This window comes from Triticum aestivum, chromosome 6B, assembly GCF_018294505.1.
Source record: "Triticum aestivum cultivar Chinese Spring chromosome 6B, IWGSC CS RefSeq v2.1, whole genome shotgun sequence".
NCBI lineage: Eukaryota > Viridiplantae > Streptophyta > Magnoliopsida > Poales > Poaceae > Triticum > Triticum aestivum.
Window position 1 is genome coordinate 728,771,601 of NC_057810.1, and position 24,752 is coordinate 728,796,352.

Below are 24,752 nucleotides of genomic sequence, written 5' to 3' on the forward strand. Positions count from 1 at the left end.
GGGGAGAACATTCTATTGAGATCCAAAAAGAGAGAAGAAGCCATCTAGCTACGAGCTATGGACCCGAAGGTCTGAAGTAAACTACTCATACTTCATCGGAGGGGCTATGGTGTTGATATAGAAGCCCTCCGTGGTGGATGCCCCCCTCCGTTGGAGCTCCGGAACATGCCCCAAGATGGGATCTCGTGGATACAGAAGGTTGCGGCGGTGGAATTAGGTTTTTGGCTCCTGTTCTAATTGTTTGGGGATACATAGGTATATATAGGAAGAAGAAGTACTTCGGTGGAGCAACATGGGGGCCACAAGACGGGGGGCGCGCCCTGGGGGGGGGGGGGGCGCCCCCACCCTCGTGACCGCCTCTGTTACTTCTTGGAGTAGGATCCAAGTCTCCTGGATCACGTTCGGTGAGAAAATCACGTTACCGAAGGTTTCATTCCGTTTGGACTCCGTTTGATATTCCGTTTCTTCGAAACACTAAAATAGGCAAAAAAACAGTAATTCTGAGTTGGGCCTCCGGTTAATAGGTTAGTCCCAAAAATAATATAAAAGTGGAAAATAAAGCCCAATATAGTCCAAAACAGTAGATAAAGTAGCATGGAGCAATCAAAAATTATAGATACGTTGGAGACGTATCAGTGCCCTGCACCTCTTCGACGCCTCCGTGGCTGTCGGCTCAGCCTCGCCGCATGCGTTCGTGCAGCTGTGCTGCTGGCACCTCTGGAAGCGGCGAAACGCGGTTGTGTTCAGGCAGGAAACGCCGTCCCTGACTGCCACTTTGAAAGCCTGCCGCGACGACGCCATCCTCTGGCGCGGCCGATTTCACTCTGCTGATCATCAACATATTGATGCATGGCTACAGGCCCTGCGTGGGTAGAAAAACTGCATGTAACATAGCAAAATGGGGTTCGCCCCCTGCGCCTCTCTCTCTGCTGCCACCCCGGCATTTGTACCAATGTACTGAATGTTGGGTTTGGGAAATATATTCAGGTGGGGGAGTCCCCCCCCCCCCCCCCCCCCCCGGGGTGAAAATAAAAAAAAACATGTAACTCCAGGAATTAGAAAGAATAGTTCATTGAGATGCCCTGCCCAATATCATTGAATAACTAACAAGAAAAAAATAAGCTCCTACATTCAGCAATATAAAGCTAGCATAGTTGGCACCCCAAATTGAAGAATCATTCTGCATCCTCGAAAGGATAATAGCAACAAGTGTTGTGCAGGTCAAATTACCACGCAACAAAACCATGATATGCATCATGTGACAGTAGCATCGTTTAAGAGAAAATACCCTACCAGGAGACCGAGAGCATACATGCTGATGACCACATCGCTTCGACATGTATTCATTGGAATCTCAAGTACATCGTACATTGTTGTATTATCGAGTTCCATCATGTGGTCAGCTGTAAGCTTGCTGATGAAAACAGCGTGGGAGTTTTGAAGTGCTGCTGTAGATTCCTCACAAAGGTCAAACCCAGTTAGCAATTACTTCTATGCAACCCAGTTTGATGTTACCAAAAGGATCAAAGTAATTCAAGACATGTGAACTAAACCAAGAGGCGGCAGGGAAGAACATGTATGTTTGATGAGACGCTGACATCCTCATACATCTCTCTTGTTTAAGTTTTCTCTCCTTGTTTCTCTGTTTCTTTGCTAAACAATATGACAACAAGTCATCTCTCTTGTTCAAGACGCTGACTATGAGCACCCATTCCTGATCGTTCTACCAAAAAAATTGATACCAAAAAAAATAGATTTTAAAAAGGGTTGGGGACAATTTAATTGGTGGACGAGCCCACGCCGACAGGCTTATAAGAGGGCCGAGTGATACTCGAGCACAGATGCCCAAAGCACGAGTTGCGCGCTTGTTCAGAGGGGACACACACAGCACGGAGATGATCATAAAGCGCAGGCCGCCGCTTGCCCTCAACGGCCCACGAGATCCCCGTTCTAGCCGGCCCCTCATCACTGTACCCTCTGCACTTTTACGTGGGCTACGAGCCCACCAACCAAACCGTGCCAACCCTTTGGCCCTCCTCTTGGCTGGAGTCACGAGCGCTCACCACCGCGCCCGGCCGATACGGTCGCTGCGACTCGCGTATTTGTGCCCGTCTTTGCGTTGTACGGTCAGCGGTGTGGGACTAATTAAATTAATCACCCCAATCACTCTAGCTAATACAACGGACGACCGATGTATTGTACATATATAGGGCTAACCTTGCATTGCGTACGTACATACATAATATGCCCAGTGCACACAGCATGCGTGGAGCTTTGTATATGTTAATCTATATTTTTTTTCTTCAGAAACCAATGACCTCCCAAGAGAGGTGATTAGGGTTTGTACGGAGTTTTGACGGCCCATGTTGATTTCTTGGAAGGGGAGCGGTGATTCTTGTTGAGGAGACCGGATTCAGGGCTGCCTCCACCTCTGGCTCAGCTTCATCTCTCTCGTAGACTGTGTTCGGGGTGACTAAGAGAGGGCCTCCGTACAGAGGCCGGCGAGGGAATAGATGGATGATGCTCTAGGCAAACTAGATATCACAGAGGAGGAAGCTACTCTGCTGGCGATTGACGGCATTGAGAAAGAGGGTGTCGTACGAAAGTGGTCATCACTTGCAGTGCAAATCATATATCGCAATCCCTTCCATGTCCAAACGATCACACATGCTTTACGACCCGCAAGGGGTAACCCTAGGGGATTTGTGTTTTATTTGTTGCAGAGAACGTGTTTGTTGTGGATTTCGAGGCTCGGAGAGAACAAGATCGCGTTAAGGATGGGGCACCGTGGCACAGCAGCAAGAATCTTGTGAACCACATGGTTCCATCTGAGATGAAGCCTAATAAACTACAAATGTGGGTCACCTGGTTCATCAATTTATCCTTTAATATGAGGAATGGTATTTAGGACTCATGCCCGCTCAACACAGCGACAAGGATGATTCAAATTTGTAGATCGGCCCCATTGGAGGGTCCCTGGGCTAGAGTCACCGTGGATGGTGACAAGCCCTTGAGAAGATGGGTCCATATTGATTCAGTTACAAGACAAAGTCGGGGCTGGTATTTCCAACAATTTTTCAAATAACATTACACAAAGCAAGTCGATTTGGTTAGCAAGCATGATCCCTAGCTCTTATTGCTGTCTCGGTCGATCATAAGTACTCCCTTCATTTTTGTATACAAGGTCACTTCATATTTGTATGTCTAACTTTCATCATTAATTTTACCAATAAAAGTGAGTTATAGGCCACAAAAAGTATGTCACTGGGTGCATGTTTCAAAGAATTTTTGATGATTTTTTAATGACATAACACCCATATTCTACTGACCAAAATCATTTCTCAAAGTCCGACACAAAAAATAAAGTGGCCATGTATACATAAATGGAGGGAGTAAGGGAAATAAATGTCCCGGTCCAGCTCGAGCGTATCACTCACGAACCGCATCTTCCTTCCTACATGTGCAACACACATGTACCAGCTGTTTTAGTGGAGATCCAAAACGACTGTGAGAATATGTTTGTTGTTATACGACATTACTTAATTAAATATATATTTGCTTGGATTAACCATGAGGAGATCAATAATGTTGGTTTCTCCAAATACTTGATATTATCCATGCTCTCTTAAGCAAGCTAAAGATAGCCCCTCTATGATGAGATGGAAGGCCCCACCCCTTCGCAACCCCAATGGTGCCAGAATATCGTCTCCTTCCCTAACAATAACACCAAGTAACACATAGAATGAAACCATTCTCATTGGCATCAATGAGTTCAATTATCCTTCTAGCCTCTCTGTGATTGACGTCCCGTGGGTTGTGTTGAAGATCAATGTTAAATTTCATGCACAATCTTCTACATTTGGAAACTAGCTAGACCTCTTGTGTACAATTATGAAATCAAGTGCATTCCGGATGGGCATATCGAATGAACAAACTGTATTTGCACAAAACTGAATCAACCATATTTATGCTTATCAACGATGTTACTAAAATAACAAGTATAAAGCATGCACATGTTGTCACCTTATGTATGAACCTAACATCCAATCGTTTACGAAAAATCCTAATTATACTCTCGAAGTTTCTATAAATATGCTTAGTTAACAACATACTAGAAATTCCACTAATACATCAACCAAACATTACACTATAAAGGTCTTTAACATTATATTTACTATTAACAAAAATTGAATGAACAAAAATAAACACATATGCAACATATTGTTTATGCAATTGTTAAAAATATATTCAAAAGGAACTTTTGTTAAAGTGCGGAAATTGTATTAAACAGGAAGAAATTGTTTAGTGATATACATTCTATTTGTATAACTAGTCAATATTTGGTAATATTGTTATGTGTTTAGCTATTCCAAGTAATATGAATTATAAGTATTAATATTGTGGTATTATATAAATAAGTTTACATAAATATAGAAGTTTAATATTTGATAATATTGTTTTGGGAGGTACGGTTGTGCAGCCAGCATGATGCAAGAGGTGGGGAGGAGCGAAGATACGCAAGCCCACCTGGGGCAGAAGTCTAGTTGGGGGATGCGATGCAGACAACGGGAAGGGCGGCATGGGCGCGCAGGAAAGAATTTTTTATTAATTGCTCAAGAATGGATGACGAACCATTACATATTGATTAGTTTTTGATTGGTGGGATTAGTAGCTTCTCAGTGCGCTCAACATGATTTGTGTTTAACAATGAGAGAATTTGGACCTTCGGATCCCGTTCTTTTATAGGGGTAATAGACTTGATGAAAAACATGCATGTTTGAACGAGCCATACGTGCCTCTGCTTGGAAATCGATTGATCGGGTACGTTTAATTACTTTCTCCCACCAACAAATTAAGTACAAGTAGTACACTAGAACCAACGATCGATCAATACAACTACTCTCTCGTCAAGTTTATTGTAAATGAATCGAATCACATCGAGGCCAACTAAATGTAACTTTAAATTAAGATTTTTTTTTGATCAAAACAATTTGAGTTGGATTCACTATTAAGTTTTTGAATATGATGGCATTTTTAAACGATCTAGAGAAAATAATAGTTAGGCATATACAATTATTAAAATTTCAAAGGCAATCTTCAGTGCTAGAATTTTCAGATCACTTTCGTTCTTTTTCCTCCTTTTTTCAGCACCCGACAATTGCTTCTTCTTAGGTAACATAGCAGGCTAATGTCCTAAAATCATGAAGAAAAGATCAAAAGAGCATACAAAGAATTAGGAATTTATAAATCGGATGATTGGAACCCTAGACATGTTATATAGAATGACAAAAATTGATAGATTGGATTAGAATACGTACATACTCCCTCCGTCCTTTAAAGAGTGTACTTCCAACTTTGTTGGAGGGTCAAACTATTTCAAAGTTTGACCGAGTTTGTGCAAAAATTATCAATGTTTGTGAAATCAAATAGGTATATGATGAAAGTATATTTTATCACGAACCTAATGCTACTAATTTGATGGTATAAATGTTGATGTACTATTATATAAACACGGTCAAATATAAAAAAGTTTGACTTTCCAAGAAAGTTGGAAGTACACTCTTTAAAGGACGGAGGGAGTACTACATAAAGAATAAATAAACTATTGAGATAGTGAGATTGTCAAATTCAGGTTTGGGGATTGACAGGAAATATGGATGCGTACTTGTTGACTTCCAGTCAGATGCGTAATCGTATAGGTATTGCCGTATTGCCGCGGTGCCGGACGCCGGATGGCCGGGCTGCCGCCTGCCTGCCGGACTGATGTGTGGCAGCGACGGCGAGGCGACGGCGACACGGCAAGGGCCAAGGGGCAAGGCGCCGAGCGAGAAGGCCGACGGGCGGGCGAGGGTGATGAGGAAACGTCGAAACGAGCGTGAGTCACGGCGCCGCTTGGCCTTCGCGTATCCATCAGCGATCGCTAGCTAGCTAGCTATATCTGATCCTCCTAGCCCATCCTATTTCATTTCTTTAATTCTTTTGTAATTTTTTTTGCTTTTTGCCGGGCTATAGTATATGTATATACTCCATCATGGACCCCACCTTGTCAGGGCCCTGGGCCGTCGCCCCGTCGCCCATGCCCCAGGGCCAGCCCTGGTCGGACGCGTACTCGTATAGGTATTGCCGTATTGCCGCGGTGCCGGATGTCGGATGGCCGGGCTGCCGCCTGCCTGCCGGACTTCAGTGTGGTGGCGACGGCGAGCCGGCGAGGCGACGGCGACGCGGCAAGGGCCAAGGGGCAAGGCGCCGAGCGAGCGAGAAGGCCGACGGGCGGGCGAGGGCGACGAGGAAACGTCGAAACGAGCGTGAGTCACGGCGCCGCTTGGCCTTCGCGTATCCATCAGCGATCACTAGCTAGCTAGCTATATCTGGGCCTCCTAGCCCATCCTATTTCTTTTCTTTAATTCTTTTGTAAATTTTTTTTGCTTTTTGCTGGGCTATAGTATATGTATATACTCCATCATGCCCCCCCTCGCCAGGGCCCTGGGCCGTCGCCCCGTCGCCCATGCCCCAGGGCTGACGTTAATTACTTTCTAGTCATCGTTGACAATGCAATTCTTTCGTTGACCAGTCGCTTTGATCAGTTGAAGAAATTTGAAAGGGTGTTTGGTTTCTTATTCAATTCAAAAAATCTGAAGTCCTTGCATGATAGCAAACTACAGGAATGTTGCACTACTTTTGCAAAAGCTTTTTCTGATGATAAGTCATCTGATGTTGATCTTCATGATTTTGTCTGAGAGTTAAAAGTGTTGCAGGTAACTTTGCCAGATAGTTTGATGTCAGCGCTTGAGATTCTCCAGTTTGTTATGGCTGTAGATTGCTATCCAAATGTTTTTGTTGCCTATCGGATCCTCTTAACAGTGCCTGCGACTGTAGCCTCAGCTGAAAGAAGTTTCTCTAAACTGAAACTACTGAAAACTTATTTGAGGTCAACTATGTTGCAAGATAGATTGAATGGCCTGGCTATGTGCTGCATTGAGAAGGATATCTTGGACAATGTTGATCTTGATTGTGCCCTTAATGACTTCGCATCAAGAAATGCCCGAAGAAACTTTTTTTGAAGCATTGAAGTATTATTGTTGTCGATGGAGTCAGTCTAATTTCGTTCTTATTTGAGGTAATCATGTCATGTTAGTTTCATTTTGCGATCTTTTTAGTACCATTGTTTTTTATGGAGTCAGTTCAAATTTGGTTATTGTTGTTCTCTATGGATTCATTTGAATTATTATAGTCATATTTTAAACTAAAGATGTGTGATTGAAAGTTACTTTTAATAAGTTATATATATAACATACGCATACATATATATTGTCTTAGGACTTAGGACATAGGGGCCCATGTCGTCGAGTTCGCCTAGGGCCTCCCGAAACACAGGGCCGGCCCTGCATCCGACTGGAAGTCAACAAGTACGCATCCATGTTTCCTGTCAAACAATCTCACTATCTTAGTAGTTTATTTATTCTTTATTTAGTATGTACGTATTCTAATCCAATCTATCATTTTTTTTCATTCTATATAACATGTCTAGGGTTCCAATCATCCAATCTATAAATTCCTAATTCTTTGTATGCTCTTTTGATATTTTCTTCATGATTTTAGGACATTAGCCTGCCATGTTACCTAAGAAGAAGCAATTGTCGGGTGCTGAAAAAAGGAGGAAAAATAAAGAAAGTGATCTGAAAATTCTAGCACTGAAGGGTTCTTTGAATAACTACTTTACATCTTGAAGCAATGTTGATGTCAGTGAAGAAGAAGGGCAAGAAACTACTTCTGAGCATGAAAATCCAGATGTTGAGGTGAATGAAGATGGTGCGAGCACAGAGGAGCAAATAAATTTTCAAGTTGATGCTGACAGTATAATGGAGGAGGAAAATTTGCAGCCTTCCTCTAATGATGAACAGGAAGATTCCCTTTCATTTATTTTTGATCCAAGAACATGGGAAGTTCTTGACAATAGCAGAAGGGATATTTTAATTGAGAAGGGACCTATTAGAGTACCGGGTCTGGAGTTCGAGAAGGACACCATTGGTAGACACTTTTCATATGCTTTTTACTCCAGGAAGTTAAGTAATGGTGAGTTTGTTGATAGGAAGTGGTTGGTTTACCACAAAGGTGCAAACAAAGTATATTGTTTTTGTTGCAAGTTGTTCAAATCAAAACTGAGCAAGTCTATGCTGGCATCTGATGGATTGAATGACTGGAAGCGTTTGAGTGCGCGTCTCAAAGATCATGAGAACAGTGTTGACCATTTAACAAACATGAATACATGGAATGAAGTTAGGTTGAGATTAAGCAAAAATCGGACAATTGATGATGATATGCAAAGGGGGATTGCAAAGGAGAAGGAGCGTTGGAGACAAGTTCTGGTAAGAATAGTTTCAACTGTGAAGTTTCTTGCAAAACATACTTTGGCTTTTCGTGGATCAAATGAGAAGTTGTATCAAGATAATAATGGTAATTTTTTGGGCACGATTGAAATGATTGCTGAATTTGATCCTGTTATGCAAGAACACATCCGGCGTATTCAAAATAGTCAAATCCATCATCACTATCTTGGCCACAAAATCCAGAACGAGTTGATCTCAGTCCTTGCTAATGCCGTGAGAAATGTAATTTTAAAGATCATCAAAGATGCCAAGTATTTTTCAGTTATTCTGGATTGTACCCCGGATGTGAGCCATGAAGAACAAATGACTCTCATTGTGCGTTGTGTCAATATGTCAAGCAACCTTCCGAGAGTGGAGGAGTTTTCCCTAGAGTTCCTAAAGGTTGAGGACACATCGGGGTTGGGGCTTTTGAAGGTATTGATGGATACATTGAGTTCTTTTGATTTGAATGCTGCTGATGTGAGAGATCAAGGTTATGACAATGGTTCCAACATGAAGGACAATAGCAAGGTGTCCAGAGTCGCTTCCTTAAAGAAAACCCCAAAGCATTGTATATGCCATGTGCATGTCATAGTTTGAATCTCATCTTTGTGATATGGCAAAATCTTGCAAACAGGCTATTACATTCTTTGGTATTATACAACGGATATACGTGTTGTTTTCACGTTCTACTAAAAGGTGGAAGATTTTACTTGACAATCTTCCAAAAGGAACAAAACTAACTCTCAAGCCTTTGTCCAGTACTCGTTGGGAGAGTCGAATAAAGAGTGTGCAACCTATCAGGCACCAAACTATCCATGTAATTTCAGCTTTGAAGGAATTGGAGGAGACTTCTACTGATGACCTAGCAGCTGTAAGTGATGCTCAATCTTTGGTCAGTGCACTTGAGAATTTTGAAACTTTAGTTGGCATGGTTATCTGGCATGATGTTTTGTTCTCTGTAAATATGGTGAGCCAAAAGTTGCAGGAAAAGATGGTGTGCATTGATGCTACTATAAAACACATTGACGGGGTCATATTATATTTTAAGAAGTATAGAGATGAAGGCTTTCAAGCTAGTATTGAGATAGCAAAAGCCGTTGCATCTGATATGGACATAGAGCCAGAATTTCCTTCAAAACGTCAACGGAAAAGAAAGAGGCATCATGATGAAATCAATGATCAAGAAGAAGAAATACAATTGTCAGCTATGGAATCCTTCAGAGTTAATTACTTTCTAGTCATCGTTGACAATGCAGTTCTTTCATTGACCAGTCGCTTTGATCAGTTGAAGAAATTTGAAAGGGTGTTTGGTTTCTTATTCAATTCAAAAAATCTGAAGTCCTTGGATGATTGCAAACTACAGGAATGTTGCACTACTTTTGCAAAAGCTTTTTCTGATGATAAATTATCTGATGTTGATCTTCATGATTTTGTCTCAGAGTTAAAAGTGTTGCAGGTAACTTTGCCAGATGGTTTGATGTCAGCGCTTGAGATTCTCCAGTTTGTTATGGCAGTAGATTGCTATCCAAATGTTTCTATTGCCTATCGGATCCTCTTAACAGTGCCTGCGACTGTAGCCTCAGCTGAAAGAAGTTTCTCTAAACTAGAACTACTGGAAAATTATTTGAGGTCAACTATGTTGCAAGATAGATCGAATGGCCTGGCTATGTGCTGCATTGAGAAGGATATCTTGGACAATGTTGATCTTGATTGTGCCCTTAATGACTTCGCATCAAGAAATGCCCGAAGAAACTTTTTTTGAAGCACTGAAGTATTATTGTTGTCGATGGAGTCAGTCTAATTTCGTTCTTATTTGAGGTAATCATGTCATGTTAGTTCCATTTTGCGATCTTTTTAGTACCATTGTTTTTTATGGAGTCGGTTCGAGTTTGGTTCTTATTGTTCTCTATGGAGTCATTTGAATTATTATAGTCATATTTTAAACTAAAGATGTATGATTGAAAGTTACTTTTAATAAGTTATATATATAACATACGCATACATATATATTGTCTTAAGACTTGGGACATAGGGGCCCATGTCGTCGAGTTCGCCTAGGGCCTCCCGAAACACAGGACCGGCCCTGGCACGATGGCGGCTGATCCGATCCGGCAGCACAGTTTTGCGTGCGTTGGGCTGATTCTCTCTATATATGGAGTCGCTAGATGCCTGATACAACATCTTTCATTTCAATGATGCTTTTGCATGTATGCTACATTGATCCTGCCCCTCTCCTGGTGACGTTGCTTCTGTTCACGGAAGCACTGGTGATTGAAGCCGTATCCTCGCAAATATGGCATGACGTGGTGCTCTAGATCCAAGTCCTCAATCTCCGGTTTGATCTTCCTTTCTTTTTGCAGGACCAGATTAATCTTCTTATCCCTGAACTAATTCACTGACTTTAAAGCTTTGGTTTGTGATGATCTAATTGAAATCACCATGAATAGGTTCAGTATATGTAAATATATAAGCAATACACATTCTGATCTTCTTATCCCTGAACGGATTCACACACCCATGGTTGTAGAACTTAAGACTTTTGTTTTCTTCATGTAATTGTGTTCAGAATAGGGAAATCAGAATGTTGTGTGCTGGTCAATGAAAAAAAAATGATTACTTGAGTATTGTCCTCCTTGACAATCCTTCTCTCAGACGTTGTCCTCCCTTTAAGTTGACTTTGGCTAGTGGGTTAGAATATTATTTACACATCCATTTCAACAAGACATGCCAATATACCAAGTTTTGGTCTAGTGGTATGGCATATGTGATGCTCGATTTGCTACAGTTAATTCTGTGTGAGCAAAAACATATGGTTAATTTCAAGTTTCTAACTAACATTTTGTGTAGATATAATAATACATGTGGAAGTAAATAGAGTAGAGACTCAAACGTCAAGAATTAATAACAAACTATCGGTCAGTTACCAGTGCAACAACAAATTATCAACAACACCAACAATAGACCAACATTTTGGCTACCTAAATCCATTTTTTGGTGAGGAGAGAGAAGATATAGGCAGCCAATTTTTTTTTCTGTTTTTACAACATACCTAAAGTTGGATACCCAAACCTTCAAAACCTATTGAAACATAAAGATCCGAAGATGGAGATGTGGGAATCAGCCAGGGCGATGACTGAATCAATGCACGGCGGCCGAAGCAGGAGTCGCGGGTCACCTGGGCCTAGGCGCTTGCCAGAGGCTAAGGGAATGCATCAGAAGGGAGACAATGTCGACGACGGTAGCGTGCCCGAGCTCCGCAATCTCCCCGGCTTCGCGCGCGCCCATCCAAATCGGTCGTGGAGGGGAGCGGCGCGGAGGCGGAACAGCTACCAAACATGACGGGGTGGGCGAGGGGGGGGGCACCTACGACACCCGAAATTATGGCCGTGGTGGCAGGGCAATCGAGGTTGCGGACGCGATCGGGTAACACAGAGAGCTTTGGGGTTAGGCGGCGGAGCTCGGGTGGCTAACGCGACGGCGGAGAAACTTCACCAAGTGGCGTTTGGGCTTGGCGTCATGTTCTTCGGTCTTTTGGTTGTGTAATATGGAGGACAAAAATATGGGTCCTGGGTAGCAAAACTATTTTCAGATAGCTTTGTTCCTATATTCAAAGTGTCTTTGTAGGAAATTACCCCTGAGACCTCAATCCACGACAAAAATCATCTGACAAATATTTACAGAATTTATAACAAGTTAGATTAAGGTGATAACAGATTTAAGTAACAACACAACAATGGCATAGCTAAGGGACATGTGAAAAGGGAGGAGGGGGGAGGAGGTATAAGACCATCTTTTCAACAAAACCATGATATGCATCATGTGACAGTAGCATCGTTTAAGAGAAAATACCCTACCAGGAGATTGAGAGCATACATGCTGATGACCACATCGCTTCGACATGTATTCATTGGAATCTCAAGTACATCGTACAGTGTTGTGTTATCGAGTTCCATCATGTGGTCAGCTGTAAGCTTGCTGATGAAAACAGCCTGGGAGTTTTGAAGTGCTGCTGTAGATTCCTCACAAAGGTCAAACCCAGTTAGCAGTTACTTCTATGCAACCCAGTTTGATGTTACCAAAAGGATCAAAGTAATTCCAGACATGTGAACTAAACCAAAAGGCGGCAGGGAAGAACATGTATGTGTGTACCTACGGATGATCATCAAGATTAGGTCGGACGAAGGGTGTCCTCACACAATACATGTTTGATGAGACGCTGACATCCTCATACATCTCTCTTGTTTAAGTTTTCTCTCCTTGTTTGTCTGTTTCTTTGCTAAACAATATGACAATAAGTCATCTCTCTTGTTCAAGACGCTGACTATGATCACCCATTCCTGATCGTTCTACCAAAAAAATTGATACAACTTATATTGTAAACTTAACAAGAAGACCAAAAAAAAAATTTAAAAAGGGTTGGGGACAATTTAATTGGTGGACGAGCCCACGACGAGTTGCGCGCTTGTTCAGAGAACCCCCGAGATCCCCGTTCTAGCCGGCCCCTCATCACTGTACCCTCTGCACTTTTACGTGGGCTACGAGCCCACCAACCAAACCGTGCCAACCCTTTGGCCCTCCTCTTGGCTGGAGTCACGAGCGCTCACCACCGCGCCCGGCCGATACGGTCGCTGCGACTCGCGTATTTGTGCCCGTCTTTGCGTTGTACGGTCAGCGGTGTGGGACTAATTAAATTAATCACCCCAATCACTCTAGCTAATACAACGGACGACCGATGTATTGTACATATATAGGGCTAACCTTGCATTGCGTACGTACATACATATACACTAGCAGAACGCCCGTGCGTTGCTACGGGCTATCCGCAGTATCTATAACATCCGGGTTCAACACAAAAACCCTATCCAATGATGCACCTTTCCTTTTTTCTGTCGGAACCTCTCATTCTTGACCGATTTTCCGCCGTAGCGAGACATTTCTCGTTTTTTCTCTCACTGGCGCCACCTCCATTAAAAGCATATGACAGCCAACTCATCTTCGCCATGCATTGCAGTAAGGATGAAAATTTCTTGTTTACGATATAATAAAGTGGGTTAAACTAACACATACTATTAACACAAAACAACAAATAACTACAGAGATCTTTCCTAGTCACCAATAAGCTCCACCTCCATCCATATGCTAGAAGGGATAATTATCGTTCTTCTCTTCTTCATATTTCCCTACGTCTTCTACTCCATGCCTCTTCGCCAATCCGTTTAATTGGCACCAACCAGCACCACGTCAACATTAATGTGTTCATCATCGATGCCTCATCTTCTTCTTTCTCATTCCTCGGCAACTTTAGTTCTCGTTCCTACTTATTTCCTAGAATACTCTTTCTTTCTTTTTGTTTCTCTTATTATTTGGAACACTCTTACTTTCTCCAACACCATCCACCACTTTGGCTTCAGTTCTTTTTCCTTCTTGTTTTTGGAACACTCTTCCTTTTTTACTATAGCATGAACCACCTAGCTAGTGTTGTGTCATGTTGTCCTCACCTGCGAACATTTCGGCCACAAGCGCTTTCAAAATGATTCACCATGACTAATTGCTTGCTTAATTAATTAAGTACACAAAAAATGAATGCCTAATTAATTGCCAACCAAATGAATTAATTATTTGACTAATTGGAAATATCCCTACTTCTAATTATCTGTAGGCGTTGGCTAACAAATTAATTAATTGCATTAATAACTCAATTTTTAAATTGATTCAGTGCGAAAAAATTCATATTCAAATGGACCTAATTAATTGCATATGTAATTAACTATCTAGATGATTAATTACATCAATGGTTTGATTTTCAAATTGGTTTAGTGCTCGATTTCTAAATTATTACCATATAATTATCATATTCGAAATTTTCTGAGTGATGACCTTACCATACCTGGATTGATGAGATTTCTGAGTTTATAGCCTTTGCATACGTGGATTAATTGTGATTGATTACCATAAATACGTTGGGTATTGCCGGCCAGACAAGAGAAGAGGAAAACCGATGGAAGGGGGTGGTGGGAGGTGGGACAAAAAAACCAGACGAAAAATAACCGGTTGCTACGGACTATAGTGCATATAAGTGAATCAAACAAATGATTAAGTTTGTCCTCAAGGTCGAAGCTCATTTCTCCTAGTCTGGGCTCCCCAAATCTAGACCATATGTGGGGAAGAAATGTGGTTGTCTTATTTTCAACATGTGGGCTCAATACAGAAACCCTGTCCCATGACACACCCTTTCCTTTTCCTAATAGAGCCCTCTCCTTTAAAATTGAGTGATGCCCCCCGCTCTCCGTCCTAATCCCCTCCCCTTGTGTATGTGCTGATCCACCACCAAGGCGTGCACCGAGTCCGTGCGGATTCCTAGTTCTTTCATCTCTATGTTCGATCAGACATTGGATTACAAAGATCCATCGTGAGTTGTAAGAAGCCAATTAGCAAGTTTAAAATGGACCAAAAGTGAATTTATTCACATAGTGCTGGATGCCCATGTGTTGCCACATGCTAAAAAAACTATATGTACAACAAGAAATGTGCTAACAAAATGTTTTTACAAAAAGAAAGGTTGTGTGATATGAGTCATATACTATTTACATGTGATGATATCTCATGCTCATGATGTGGTAGATAAATGCATCTTCTCGTCATCTTCATGCCCCTCCCTCTTCTCAGCCGCCACATGACACGCCACTTCCTCCCACAATCCTTCTTCTTGTTGTTTTCTTCCCCCACCTCCACCTTGCATCAAAATATTAAATGCCTAAGCTGTGGAACAGTACAACCAGAGAAAATAGCAGTCAAAGGGAGGAATTAGCTAGTTAGATTGTAGATGCATGCATGAGTCAACCGGCGCAAGGGAAGTTGCGCGGAGTGCCATGACGAACTCGGAGTCTAGGCCCGAGCCGTTATGCCTCGGCGGCAGACAGCGGCCATCACAGCCGCTGCCCGCTGGGTCGCTACTCGCTAGTGCCCACCGCTGATTGTAGCCACTGCATACAGTGTTCGCGCCGCCATGATGGTGCCCGACGAGGACGGCACAGGGCGGCGGAGTCGTGCATATCCAGCGGTGAGATCGAACAGCGAGGCGAGGTGACCGGCAGCGAACGGGCAGGGCCTGCGGCGTCGGCTGCAGATCTCCTGGAACAGAGAAAAAGAGAGAGGGGTAGAGACTGAGGAAGGAGAGGTAGGGCGCAGGAAGAGGAGAGGGATAGTGGTGTCCATGGCGAGGCCTCCGTTGTCTACCGGCAAACCTCCATGGCTAAGGTAAGGTGCACCTACACCCGTAACACACCAGCATGACCTGACGGTGAACGGGTTCACGTGACGAGCGCGGGGCTGGCAATAACCATTTCCTGGTCCTCCTCGCTGATGCATAACGGGCACGCATCGCTGCCTGGGTCGCTCACCATGAAGAAGAAGATAGGGTGGAGGAATTGAGCGAGGGATGAGGAATCAAGCGGCTTGTACGGCAGGGGGCCAAACCATGATAAAAATCAGTACAACCCGTGCGAGGTGGAGAACGAAATGACTTACCTATAGCTCATGATTCGATTGAGATGATAGGGAAGGAAGGAAAATTGTGATTTAGTCAGACAAAGTTTTGGAAAGTTCTGATTCAGCTGAGAAATAGATGGAAATAATGCCTCAGGATGAGAAGGTCACGATTAGGGTATGGCAAGAAGAACTTTTTTGGAAAGCTTTGATTCTGGTGATAATTACCATATTCGAAATTTCCTTAGTTATAGCCTTACCCTAATCGTGGATTAATTGTGATTGATTAATTGTGATTTCTGAGTTTATAGCCTTACCATACGTGGATTAATTGTGATTGATTACCATAAATACGTTGGGTATTGTCGGCCAGATTATAGCATTATCATACATGGATTGATTTATTACTATAATTATCATATTTGAGATTTCTAAGTTTATAGCCTTACCATACGTGGATTAATTGTGATTGATTACCATAAATACGTTGGGTATTGTCGGCCAGACGAGAAAGAGAAAAACCGGTGGGAGGGGGGTGGTGGGAGGTGGGACGAAGAAAAACCGGTTGAAATTAAACCGGTTGAAAGTGGGGGGGACTATTCAACCAATTCGTCCATTAGGAGTAGAGATATGCCCAGTGCACACAGCATGCGTGGAGCTTTGTATATGTGAATCTATATTTTTTTCTTCAGAAACCAATGACCTCCCAAGAGAGGCGATTAGGGTTTGTACGGAGTTTTGACGGCCCATGTTGATTTCTTGGAAGGGGAGCGGTGATTCTTGTTGAGGAGACCGGATTCGGTGCTGCCTCCACCTCTGGCTCAGCTTCGTCTCTCGTAGACTGTGTTTGGGGTGACTAAGAGAGGGCCTCCGTACAGAGGCCGGCGAGGGAATAGATGGATGATGCTCTAGGCAAACTAGATATCACAGAGGAGGAAGACACTCTGCTGGTGATTGACGACATTGAGAAAGAGGGTGTCGTACGAAAGTGGTCATCACTTGCAGTGCAAATCATATATCACAATACCTTCCATGTCCAAACGATCATACATGCTTTACGACCTGCAAGGGGTAACCCTAGAGGGTTTGCGTTTTATTTACTTGTTGCAAAGAACGTGTTTGTTGTGGATTTCGAGGCTCGGAGAGAACAAGATCGCGTTAAGGATGGGGCACCGTGGCACAGCAGCAAGAATCTTGTGAACCACATGGTTCCATCTGAGATGAAGCTTAATAAACTACAAATGTGGGTCACCTGGTTCATCAATTTATCCTTTAATATGAGCAATGATATTTAGGACTCATGCCCGCTGAACACATCGACTAGGATGATTCAACTTTGTAGATCGACCCCATTGGAGGGTTCCTGGGCTAGAGTCACCGTGGATGGTGACAAGCCCTTGAGAAGATGGGTCCATATTGATTCAGTTACAAGACAGAGTCGGGACTGGTATTCCCAACAATTTTTCAAATACCATTACACCAAGCAAGTCGATTTGGTTAGCAAGCATGATCCCTAGCTCTTATTGTTATCTCGATCGATCGTAAGTACTCCCTTCATTTCTGTATACAAGGTCACTTCATATTTGTATGTCTAACTTTGATCATTAATTTTACCAATAAAAGTGAGTTATAGGCCACAAAAAGTATGTCCCTGGATGCATGTTTCAAAGAAATTTTGATGATCTTTTTATGACATAACACCCATATTCTACTGACCAAAAACATATGTCAAAGTTTGACACAAAAAACAAAGTGGCCATATATACAGAAATGGAGGGAGTAAGGGAAATAAATGTCCCGGTTCAGCTCGAACGTATCACTCACGAACCACATCTCCCTTCCTACATGTGCAACACGCATGTACCAGCTATTTCAGTGGAGATCCAAAATGACTGTGAGAATATGTTTGTTGTTATACGACATTACTTAATTAAATATATATTTGCTTGGAGTAACCATGAAGAGATCAACAATGTTGGTTTCTCTAAATACTTGATATTATCCATGCTCTCTTAAGCAAGCTAAAGAACATTTAGCCCCTCTATGATGAGATGGAAGGCCCCGCCCCTTCGCAACCCCAATGGTGCCAGAATTTCGTCTCCTTCCCTAACAATTACACCATGTAACACATATAATGAAACCATTCTCATTGGCATCAATGAGTTCAGTTATCCTTCTAGCCTCTCTGTGATTGACGTCCCGTGGGTTGTGTTGAAGATCAATGTTAAGTTTCATGCACAATCTTCTACTTTTGGAAACTAGCTAGACCTCTTGTGTACAATTATGAAATCAAGTGCATTCCGGATGGGCATATCGAATGAACAAACTGTATTTGCACAAAACTGAATCAACCATATTTATGCTTATCGACGATGTTACTAAAATAACAAGTATAAAGCATGCACATGTTGTCACCTTATGTATGAACCTAACATCCAATACGTTTACGAAAAATCCTAATTATACTCTGGAAGTTTCTATAAATATGCTTAGTTAACAACACACTAGAAATTCCACTAATACATCAACCAAACATTACACTATAAAGGTCTTTAACATTATATTTACTATTAACAAAAATTGAATGAACAAAAATAAACACATATGCAACATATTGTTTATGCAATTGTTAAAAATATATTCAAAAGAAACTTTTGTTAAAGTGCGGAAATTGTATTAAACAGGAAGAAATTGTTTAGTGATATACATTCTATTTTTATAACTAGTCAATATTTGGTAATATTGTTATGTGTTTAGCTATTCCAAGTAATATGAATTATAAGTTTTAATATTGTGGTATTATATAAATAAGTTTACATAAATATAGAAGTTTAATATTTGATAATATTGTTTTGGGAGGTAGGGTTGTGCAGCCAGCATGATGCAAGAGGTGGGGAGGAGCGAAGATACGCAAGCCCACCTGGGGCAGAAGTCTAGTTGGGGGATGCGATGCAGACAACGGGAAGGGCGGCATGGGCGCGCAGGAAAGAATTTTTTATTAATTGCTCAAGAATGGATGACGAACCATTACATATTGATTAGTTTTTGATTGGTGGGATTAGTGGCTTCTCAGTGCGCTCAACATGATTTGTGTTTAACAATGAGAGAATTTGGACCTTCGGATCCCGTTCTTTTATAGGGGTAATAGACTTGATGAAAAACATGCATGTTTGAACGAGCCATACGTGCCTTTGCTTGGAAATCGATTGATCGGGTACGTTTAATTACTTTCTCCCACCAACAAATTAAGTACAAGTAGTACACTAGAACCAACGATCGATCAATACAACTACTCTCTCGTCAAGTTTATTGTAAATGAATCGAATCACATCGAGGCCAACTAAATGTAACTTTAAATTAAGATTTTTTTTTTGATCAAAACAATTTGAGTTGGATTCACTATTAAGTTTTTTAATATGATGACATTTTTAAACGATCTAGAGAAAATAATAGTTAGGCATATACAATTATTAAAATTTCAAAGGCAATCTATGTTAAAGCATATTCTTATAAAATATAAAATATGGCACCGCTTTAAAACACATGATTATAACAAACAAAGGTTTTTAACAATACCCACTATGCTTAATCCATTTCCAAGACCAATGCCCGCGCAAATTTGTGGGCCACTCTGCTAGTTAAGTACAAGTAGTACACTAGAACCAACGATCGATCGATACCACTACTCTGTCTTCAAATCCACGGTAAATGAATCGAATCACATGCTGGAGCTTGTATATATTATAAGTTTATTCTTCTTCATCGTTCTCGTCTTCTTATATTAAACCTCAAGTATAGCACAACCATGGCAATACTTGATGGATGGCCGATGGAGCTATCCTGGTTAGTTGGCTAGCTGCTGAGGCTGCTGCCTGCTCCGTGGAGGATGCTACCGTCGGAGGTGTGCCTCATGGTAAGCCTACCGTTGCCAATGATCCCCTTCTTCATCATGGCCACAAACTCCCCGTAGTCGATCCGACCATCCTGCATTTCAGTCATTCAAATTTCAATTCAAATTTGTAATCAGTAACATAAGATGGATTAATGAAGAGAAAATCGAGTACTCACGTTGTCCTGGTCGACCTCCCTAATGATGTCGTCGATGCCGACGTCGGCCATGTTGTGCTCGCGACACGCCACCTCCAGCTCGTCGACGGTGATGTACCCGCTGCCATCCTTGTCGAAGTAGGAGAAGGCCGCCATGAGGTGCTCCTCGCGGTCGAGCTTGTTCATGTGCACGGTGGCGGCGATGAACTCGTCATAATCGATGGTACCGCTACGGTCCACGTCAGCGGCCTCCATGAGGTCCCGCACCTCTGAGTCCCTGAGCTCGGTGGACCCGTAACGGCGTAGCCCCTCCCGGAGCTCCTCGAACGTGATGGCACCGCTGCCGTCCGTGTCCATGGTCTTGAACATCTCCTTGAGCCCGGCCAACTCCTCCTCTGACAGCCCGCGCGCGATTACTCGTAAAGCCATCTTCTTCAACCGGTTCATGGCCGAGAACTGCTTGAGCCTGGAGAGCACAGCAGGGTCCAGCGGCGCGTCGGGGGCCTCGCCGTTCTCGATGATCCATGGGTGGCACAACACCTGGTCGGTTATCACTTTTGGTTTCAGAAATATTTCAATAAATCCGGAAATCACTGAAATCCTGAATTTCAGCGATACCAAGTTGCATTTCGGCCCTTTGGAGGGCCGAAACATTCAGCTAATGCAACAAAACAAATTAGTAATTTTTGAAAATTATTCGAATTCCTGCGTACTACCGAAAAAATTGCTGAAATATTCTGAGCAAAAGATAAAAAATATTTAAGCGTGTACTAAAAAAAATGGGAATCAATGAATTTTTTTTATTGAAATCTTGCATTGATAGAAAGTGAATCTTTGGTTACCTGGTGCGCCGTGAACCGCTCCGCCGGCGGCGACTTGAGCATCTTCCGGATGAGGTCCTTGGCGCCGTCGGAGATGTTGGGCCACGGGTCGGAGTCGAAGTCGATGGCGCCCTTGAGCACGGCGTCGAAGATGCCCTGCTGCGTCTCGGCCCAGAAGGGCGGCACGCCGGAGAGGAGGATGTAGACGATGACGCCGGCGGTCCAGACGTCGGCCTCGGGGCCGTAGTGCTTGCAGAGCACCTCGGGCGCGACGTAGTAGGGGCTGCCCACGACGTCGGTGAAGATCTGGCCGGGCTTGAAGAAGACGGAGAGGCCGAAGTCGATGGCCTTGAGGTTGATCTTCTCGCCGGCCGGTTCGTTAACATTAACATCAACATTGTTGCCGGAGGCATTGTTGTTGTTGGTGTCACCACCGTTACCTTCCTTGTCTTTCAATAGAAAGTTCTCGGGCTTGAGGTCGCGGTGCATGACCCCGAGCGAGTGGCAGGCCTCGACGACGCCGACGATGACGCGGGCGATCTCGGCGGCGCGGCGCTCGGAGAAGTAGCCTCGCTGGACGATGCGGTCGAAGAGCTCGCCGCCCTCGCAGAGCTCCATGACGATGTGCACGAACTGCGCGTCCTCGTACGCGCCCTTGATGGTGACCACGCTGTCGTGCCCGGCAAGGTGGTGCATGATCTGGATCTCGCGCCGCACGTCCTCCACGTCCTCGGGCGTCAGCAGCTTGCGCTTGGCGATGGACTTGCAGGCGAAGGCGACGCCGGTTGAGATCTCGGTGCAGAGGTAGGTGGTGCCGAACTGGCCCTGGCCGAGCTTGCGGCCGACATCGTAGAGGTCCCGCAGGAGCGGGGTTTGGTGGCCCATCACGGCCGTCGGGGAGGAGAGCTGGTGCTGGTGGCCGGCTCCGCGGCCCATGATGGTGTTGCGGTGCGGCGCGCGGTCGAGGACGGGGGAGGAGGAGTCGGAGTCCCAGTCGGAGCTGCTGCAGCTGGTGCGGTAGTGGTGGCGGCCGTCACCGGCCGCGGGAACGATGGAGCCGTGGCACGAGTTGCCCATGCATCGTCGTCGTCGTCAACGATGGATCCTCCTCAATGATCAATGATGATCGAGGGACCCTGGATGCAGCAAGGGATCGAGCGGGAAGACGAAGGTGGAGCGGTGGGGAGCGATGGTAGGCTAAGCAGGGACGACGACGGACGACGACCACTCCTCTCCTCTCCATTGTTTCGGGGCGCATGTCCCTCCTAATTTGAGCTCGCTCGTGCATGCATGCACGGCATGTCGAGCGCCGTGCTGGCCGGCCGGACGTGCAGTGCACCGCGATCGACTACGTGCATGCCGCTTGGCATTAGCTAGTAGGTGCGGCACCACGTACGTGCTAGCTGCAGCAGCAGTTTCTCCTATCCTCAACGTCGTGCATCCCTCCCCCGTCCGGCGTGGCGGCCGGGCTTCATACGAGTATAGTATCCCCCGGATCTTTTTTAACTCTGCATATAAAATTTATCTGAAGTCAAACCTCGAAAAGCTTAATCAATTTTGTAGAAAAAAATACCAGCATTCATAATATGTGTAATCAATATTATTTATATTATTATTAGGTGCGTCTTATGAATTTAATTTACATATTGTATAACTTTAGTACTATAAATGTTGATATTTTTCAATATAAATATGGCCACACTTTACAAAGTTTGATTTCAGACAAATATCTTATATATATGCCAAGTAAAAAGACCGGAGAGAGTAGTAGTAGTACTCGTATGTATTTTAGACTTTTGGGCATGGCATCCCAATAGAAAGGGTCGGTTCACAGTCTGCTCCGCCTACAAATTCATGATCAAAACTAAGGTAACAAGAGAGAATTGGCTCAAAGAAGAAGGGGAGGCTCACCGAATAATGATAGAGAAGAGAAAGATTGGAAGTCGCTCGTTGTGGAATCTAATACTATCTCCGTCCCGGTTTATTGGTCCTCATTGTATCTTGTGACAAATTTTAATCATAAATTAACTAATAAAATGTTCATGTATGTCATTGAAAATTATATCATTGAAAACTATGTTTCAAATACGAACCCAATGATATAATTTTTTTTGACATGCATTAATAATTTTTTAGTTAAATATTTGGTCAAAATTTGGCACGGATTGCAATGAGGACCAATAAACCAGGACCGAGGTAGTAATTCCGTCCAAAATCAGAGTTTTCTTATGGCGGTTGGCTAGCCACTCCTTGCCAACGAGGGATGTGTTGAACAGAAGAAACATGTCCCATCGGGTTGCATGTCTGCTATGTGGTGCACCAGACTCGTGGTGGCGCGCGCTTCTGTCGTGTACCATGGCGAGGTGCACCTGGGCTTCTGTCCGATCTTGCTCTGGTGTCCAAGATGGCAGATAATACAGAGCCACGAGCGAAGAATTAGCTGTTGGAGCTAAATGAGACCCTTGAGCACAGTGAGTTCACAAGGATGGTGGTGACCCTTTGGTTTATCTGGTACGCAGGGAGACAAGCCATCCACGATGCGATCTTTCAGTCACCATAGTAGACATCTTCTCTTGTGAGCTCCTACATTACTGAGTTGGACCAGGTAGCAATACCAGAGACGAGGCAAGCTCGAGTGGGGACGCGACAGGATGATTCCCAGCGATGGTTAGCACCCCCTGGCGGTATAGTAAAAGTTAGTGTTGACAGGGCCTGATGTGGCGCTCATAGGTGTGGAGGTGCAGTGGCAGCCCTATGCCGTGATCATAGTGGGCTGTGCCTGGGATCATCTGTTGTTGTATATCGAGGTATCACCGATCCTGTAATCTTGGAGACATACACATGCAGGGAAGCGCCAGCACTAGAGGAAGACCTACATGTACTCCCTCCGTTCCAAATTACTCGTCGTGGTTTTAGTTCAACTAAAACCACGACGAGTAATTTGGAACCGAGGGAGTACAAGGGATGAAGGTGGAATCCGATTATCTAGGTGTGGTGAATGAGATAAACCACGGGATAGGAGGTCCTCACTTGTCCATCATACATGAAATAATGGGACGTAGAACTAGTTTTACTTTTCGTTCTTTCGTTCATGAGGATAGGAGCCACAATTCTGAGGCCCATGATCTCGCCAAATTTTCTTGTAATTTAGGCATCGGTAGACATGTTTGGTTGGGAAATCCTCATGACCCAAGCCTTGTACCTTTGAACATTGCTATCAATCAATAAACTGGCAAGATTTCTCAAAATAAAATAAATAAAGGGCATTAGAGAGACAAGGCCAAGCCAGGAGACACGTGACCTCCTCCTGAAAACCTAGCCACCACCTCCGACCGGCCTCACCGACTTCGGGGGGGGGGGGGGGGACCCGATCTATGAGTGGAGTTATTAATAAAAGCAGTGTTTTAAATACATTGGGTTAGAGTTTTGGTAGCCATCTTCTTCATAAGTATTCTTCGGCCTTTTGTTCGATGACGAGATCTCCTTTCCGACGTCAATGGTGGTGTTGGAAGATTAAATTTGTCTAGATATGGTCCTTCAGATCTTGCTTCACTAGATCGATTTTGAGTTTTTATCTCATGGTTGCCGCGAGGAGGATTGTCCTCGCAATATCTATCCCAACTGATGCATCCTCAACAATGGTGATTCGTACTCTCTGCTCCCTGCGATGTCGATCGGGCTATTCGGTTGTTTGTCCCTGGAATACCGGTCTTAGTACTCTTGCCGTTGTTGGTTGATTACTTTAACGGCTGCGTGCGTGCATGTAGCCTTGGCATTGTGGCTGAAAATTAAAATTATGGGATAAGCCTCTTTGGTATTTGCAGGTTTGTGGGTTGATATCCTTGTTACTTCATTACAGCTGCCTTTAGAAAAGTACAAGAATGTGTCATGAAAGAAGAAATAGTTCAAAGATTTCGAAAATTTGCTCGTTTCTTTTAGACTTTATTTTGTAATCGATATAGTCTGCTCATGTATCTTTACCATGTACTATTGGCTACTATAAATATATCATGGTATTCACTGTAAACAA

At 43.5% G+C, this 24,752-nt stretch overlaps 1 protein-coding gene across 1 annotated transcript; it reads right to left on the reverse strand.

Moving 5' to 3' along the window:
- Positions 1 to 19,378: 19,378 nt before the first annotated feature.
- LOC123135266 (calcium-dependent protein kinase 6) lies at positions 19,379 to 21,959 on the reverse strand. Its single transcript, XM_044554322.1, has 3 exons — positions 20,744 to 21,959; positions 19,923 to 20,441; positions 19,379 to 19,838 (listed from the first exon to the last, which is right to left on the reverse strand). Exons 1-3 carry the CDS (start codon positions 21,797 to 21,799, stop codon positions 19,707 to 19,709), a joined length of 1,707 nt encoding a protein of 568 aa, XP_044410257.1. The 5' UTR covers positions 21,800 to 21,959; the 3' UTR covers positions 19,379 to 19,706.
- Between the last annotated feature and the right edge of the window lie 2,793 nt (positions 21,960 to 24,752).

Bases quoted from the DNA above. Each gene is read 5' to 3' on its own strand.
- LOC123135266 (XM_044554322.1), bottom strand. From the start codon at position 21,799: ATGGGCAACTCGTGCCACGGCTCCATCGTTCCCGCGGCCGGTGACGGC. The intron at 20,442-20,743 runs GTAACCAAAGAT...ATAACCGACCAG, and splicing joins AGCGGTTCACGGCGCACCAG to GTGTTGTGCCACCCATGGAT. The intron at 19,839-19,922 runs GTGAGTACTCGA...ACTGAAATGCAG, and splicing joins GGGAGGTCGACCAGGACAAC to GATGGTCGGATCGACTACGG.